General features: G+C 34.3%; 1 protein-coding gene across 1 annotated transcript; it reads right to left on the bottom strand.

Annotated features, from left to right (window-relative positions):
* Positions 1–4,097: 4,097 nt before the first annotated feature.
* Positions 4,098–4,876, bottom strand: LOC133824557 (pre-mRNA-processing factor 39-2-like). The gene is made up of 3 exons (XM_062257462.1): positions 4,700–4,876; positions 4,485–4,601; positions 4,098–4,232 (listed from the first exon to the last, which is right to left on the bottom strand). Exons 1-3 carry the CDS (start codon positions 4,838–4,840, stop codon positions 4,098–4,100), a joined length of 393 nt encoding a protein of 130 aa, XP_062113446.1. The 5' UTR covers positions 4,841–4,876.
* Positions 4,877–5,429: the final 553 nt, after the last annotated feature.

The raw sequence follows: 5,429 nt of genomic DNA, 5'->3' as shown, positions 1-5,429 counted from the left end.
ATGATGGCTAGAAAATTTGCTTCTTTATAACCATGTCAAGATAACTGCTGAACTAGAAAATTCAAACTAATAAGCAACTTCAAAACATTGCATTCGCTGCATAAATTCAACATGTTGTAAGTATTAATTTGTAATAGACAAAGATTTTCATAAGTAGCTCTCCTAAGAGTCAAATAGACGGTACTAAAATTAATACTTGGCTGATACTTTACTGGACACTCAAACACATTCACACACACATATATATATGCACCAGTGTATGTGTGTTTATTCTACTAAATGCGTGACATATTATAAATTTTTAATGTAATTATCTTACAGGATCAGTAACAATTAGTCATTATATATCTATGGACACAAAACAGAATAAAAGGAACACATAGAGCTTTTTGACTATATATTACTGTAAAAATAAATAGCTTTTACACTTCTCTCTCTGTTATGCTAGGGAAAAGGGGGAGGCTAACTAACCTTTGGAGGTAGTTTTCCAAAAGCATCTCAATTTCTTCTTCCTCTTCTACATAAAACAAAACCAAACCAAAATTGAATTTGCTGCAATGATTATATTTCTGATGACAGTCATTATCATCAAGTTTATGAAGAGTAAAGTCCACTCTAAATAGTAATCAAGTGGTAAAACAGTCCAAATTCAACGTGTTATACATATGATGTAAGCATATAAATATATACTTCTCAAAGTCAAAAGTCTGCCCTTATTGTGCCAAAATCTACGCATATGAATATGAATGATGATGTGGTATAAATTGAAGGGTAAGAGCCAAAACAAGTAGCTATCAAACCTAAATTGTGACCCTTATACTGACACACAAAGAGAGTTCAGGTTCTAATAGCTGGAGATGATCTGGCAGCTGATACTTTCAATCACAAGTTCATAAATAATTTCAGCACCCAGTAAATCAAACATAGTAAACAAGAGCTAGCTTGCAATGTATATATATATATTTATATAGAGAGAGGAATTATTCAAACATGGGTCAGGAGGCTAGGCAAATAATAATCTTTACTCATACATGGGATCCACCCCACACCAGTATTGCTAGTGAATAGATACACTACTAAATTTTTAGAGTTAACGAGTAGTAGTACATAATTTCAAGATATATTTTTTATTCATTTTAAAATGTTCTGGCATGAGAAGCATCCCCACAACTGATTCGAAGAACAGTCACATTGATTGTTAAAGAAAATGATGTCTCACAAGCACATCACGTGAATTTGTAGGTTGTAATCGTGGCTCATTCTTTCCTTTGAGTAGAAAAGATCAATACTGCAGAGTAAAACTTTTGCAGAGTATATTCCAAAAGCTTCTTATTGATATTTGCATGTTGCTGTCCCTTAATCAATTAATTAATAATTATGCTTATATACATATATATGGATTTTCATTTGAAGTTTTCTTGGTCCCTTATCTATATAACTTAAGGGATTGGCTCAAGTCCCCTACTCCGGCTGATATCTATGTTATCGGGTAACTAAAGCTACTATATACTTTGTTAATAGTCTGGTCTTCATTCATGGTAATAATATCATATTTTGTTGTTTGTAATTATGTTGACTAGGTTCCAAGAAATAGTGCCTTTAAACGCTGGTAAGCACTTGTGGAGAAAGATCAGGTGAGAAGATTATTTATATATATATATATTTATTCAAACAATGGTTTGAACTTGATTGGAAACTGATATTATGGTTTTGGTTTTGGTGTATAGCTAAGAATACAACAAGGAGGTGGTCGAGTGTTCCAAGGGTGGGAAGAAGGGCCAATATATTTTGCTCCAACTTACAAATATATTGCTAATTCAAATCATTATGTTGCTCAAACCTCAAATAAATCCAAATACAAACAAAGAACACCTGCTTGGTAAGTCAGTCCAAGTCTAATCATGTTCTCTAATAATTGCATCACCAATTGAACACATCCTTTTATTTTATTAGTATTATTTTCCAATGACACTGTTGAAATTGTTGTAAACAAGTTGTGGTAGTTATCATTATTATCTCTCTGTTCTATAATATCATAGTATTATAATCCTAATTATTATTATTATTATATTAAATATGTGTAGTGGTGCAGTTTTTCAATGTTCATGACAGTTTAGTATTTTTTTAATGCTGAAGGATATTTCCTAGCCTAGCTGAAGCTTGCAACCTATACTCACCACTCATTATTAAGTGTAGTTATTTTCAATAATATTCTTTGTTTTTTTCATGACCAAATTAATATTATGCAATTGATAACAGTGCATGTGGAAGCTATCATTGACTAAATAAATAAAAGCAAGTAACATGAAGAAACCGACATTTTTGCTATAAGAGTACTAATAATAGTGGAGTACTAATCATGTGCATTAAGGCAATAAGGGCTGTATTGATTAGGCTATACATCTATGTGGGTGTTTAGCAAAATAGTTTTTTTCTTTGTATTTCTATAAAAGTTACTAACTGTGTGATTGTGTTAATGATAACATGTGTGATAGGATATTGTGGAAAGGAGAAGGAGTGAAGCAAATGTGGTATGGAAGAGGAGAATCAAAGTTCTCAGACCATAGACCTGTTTATGCTCTTTTCTCTGTACAAATAGACTCCAAAAGACACAACAGCAGCAACAGCAACAGCAGCACCAGGCTAAGACCAAGGCCAATGCCATTGGTGGCAGGCACAGGAGTAGCCAAAGTGCAGGCTGAGGAGCTTTTGCCGGCAGTAAACAGGAGCAGCAGCAGGTTTTGACATAAACAAACAGCAGTTAAAGTAAAAGCAAAAGCAAAATGCAGTGTTGTGCTGCTGCTACATCGCCTGGAGTGGGGTGCGGCTGCATCTCTGGGCGTTTTTCATAATATAATATATATGTAGAGAGAATATAATTTTTGTTTTTTTGGGGTTTGGGGTTAGCGGAACATAGTTTAACTTGTAACTAAAGTAGCCCAGCTTTTTGCTGTGAGCAATTTTTATTTATTTATTTATTTGTTTTTGGGGGAATGATATGATACAGACTGATTGAGAAGAAAGGTAGAAAGTGAGACTAATCAAATGTAAAAGGGTTATTCTTGGAGAAAGCAAAGCAAAGTTTTGAGTCCTCTACTTTAACTTTTATGTGAGAGTAATATTATTACTATCTTCAAATGAAAAAGTCCATACCGATCATAAAAAAAGGAGTCTGTTTCCCTTGTTCCTCCTCCTCCAATCCACACACCTCCTCGTCTAACCTCAGCCCCACCATCTCCACCTCACCCACACTGCTAAAGTGTCCAGGGAAAGATCGTCTAAAGTGAGAGCACAAACACTTCCACCATAAATGGGGATTTCGAGTCACCTACAAAGAACCAACATGTGTTTACAAAAAACCCCCACACTGACGAGGAAATTTTGCTTGTGGACACATCATAATATAGTATAAGGGTATGGCGCAATAAAATAAATGAAACACAAATTGCTTTTTGATAGAATGAAATGATGCTAGCTAAGGTATTTCTGTATCAATTAGTTCAAAAGGGATTGTTTATTTTTAACCTTTAAATATAAGCTTGAAACATGCTCTGCATCCTTGACATTCCAACCTTGAGACACATCTGGCCCTGGAGATATTACATTAGCTATGACAGAGTCGACCGCATGTATGTGACGCTGCCCTCCATGCAGAGTTGCAAAATTTATTAACTCCTACAGAATCAACAGTCAGAAATCTTAAGGTACGATAAGGTCAAAATAAAAGCAAATTTTGAATAGAATTATACAGTGTTCCACCAATTCATGAAGTCATTAAGGTTGTTTGATCATTAGGGAAAGCTTGGGTGTTTTTGTTACTGCAGCCGCTGGAGAGGAAGCTAAATTTTGATAGCAGCTGCTCTCTTTCTGGGAAGTAATTTTTACTATGGATAGTTGCTGTATGTAAACATGGTTTATATCCATGAAAACTGGCTAACTCTGGAGCTGCACTTTAAATATCACCACAAAGTTAATTATACTTCCACGCACTATTTAAACTCTGCTAATGCTTTAGTGGATTAATCTTTAAACAACATGTAGGAGAAGACATGTATTTTGGTGCCAAAACTAGTCAATATTTTCAGCATAGGTAAATGTCAGTTTTGAAAAGCAATGCTTGGAATAGATAGATGCTCAAAGAACATAAATACCTCTAAAAGTAACCAGCAGTTAGGCAAGCGTTTGATGCCTTCTATTAAGATATCTCTTGCAGCATCTGCATTATCAGTGATCTGTATGCAATAATGCCTCTGAAACTTAATAATAATTTCATAACACCGGCTTATAACTGTACATCTAGGAGAAGAAAAAAATTACAACAAAATCTTAGAAAAGAAAATTTAACTCTGAGGAAAAAGAAAAAGGTGTAATAAAAAATGCCTCACTGGACCAAATATAAGCAAAAGTAGACACATCCTGAGAATAATTATACAATAAAAATCCAAAAACAGAAAAAGGAAAAAGGGAAGAGAAGGTTTACCCACCATGTATTTAAGTCTAGAAAAGTGAACATATAAAATAGGAAGAGTATTCATCATTTTCTTCAGTTCAGCCATTTCCAGTGCTTCTTCATACATATTAGTAGCTGCTACAAAATTTCCCTGAAAATTTTGCAAAATTAATAAATACATGCCCCTATTTTGCATCTAGAGTACATGAAAACCAACATTTCTTCTATACAATGAAAACATTGATTTACCAGACGCTTTTCCATGTTAGCCTTCCTTACTACATTTTCTACAAAATTAGAATCTGACTCTCCGTCACAATGAAGAAGTGCAGTGCGTGCCCCAATTATATCTCCTTCACGTTCTTTAAATCTGGCATTAAAAAGATGCATTGCTAGCACTCTCTGCAACGAACATATGAGGAGGAGCATAAACATCTCCAATCATGTATAAAGCAATTGAGTTAAGATATCCTATAAAAAGCAGCAATCATGCAAGCTTCAGCTTCAGCATCACAGAATTTTGATTTTTGTCAATGTGTCTTACTCGTGTTGTCCTTGATGGGACTTGAAGCAAGATACATTTATCAAAATAATATTTTAATTCTCTGATAAATCTATTTAATAGGATAAATCCAATAATTAATCTGAAACTAAAATTTGTTAGATGAAAAAATCTTAGTGGAGAAAGCAAAGCAGAGTTTTGAGTCCTCTACTTTAACTTTTATGTGAGAGTAATATTATTACTATCTTCAAATGAAAAAGTCCATACCGATCATAAAAAAGGAGTCTGTTTCCCTTGTTCCTCCTCCTCCTCCAATCCACACACCTCCTCGTCTAACCTCAGCCCCACCATCTCCACCTCACCCACACCGCTAGCCAATATCCATTTTTTACTGAACACAACCCAGATTCATTATAATGCCAAATTAGTTTGACATTCCTAGGGGTGAGGCTACACAGAGTTGAAAAAATTTCCCAA

Source organism: Humulus lupulus, chromosome 3, assembly GCF_963169125.1.
Source record: "Humulus lupulus chromosome 3, drHumLupu1.1, whole genome shotgun sequence".
Taxonomy (NCBI): domain Eukaryota; kingdom Viridiplantae; phylum Streptophyta; class Magnoliopsida; order Rosales; family Cannabaceae; genus Humulus; species Humulus lupulus.
Note: the sequence above shows the minus strand (reverse complement) of the source record. Positions and strands in the feature narration are given on the sequence as shown.

What these genes read in the sequence shown, in the direction of transcription:
- LOC133824557 (XM_062257462.1), bottom strand. Translation starts at nt 4,840, where the DNA reads ATGCATCTTTTTAATGCCAGATTTAAAGAACGTGAAGGAGATATAATT. An exon ending in CTAACATGGAAAAGCGTCTG is followed by an intron (nt 4,602 to 4,699) that starts GTAAATCAATGT and finishes CAAAATTTTCAG; the next exon opens with GGAAATTTTGTAGCAGCTAC. An exon ending in TTTCTAGACTTAAATACATG is followed by an intron (nt 4,233 to 4,484) that starts GTGGGTAAACCT and finishes TATTGCATACAG; the next exon opens with ATCACTGATAATGCAGATGC.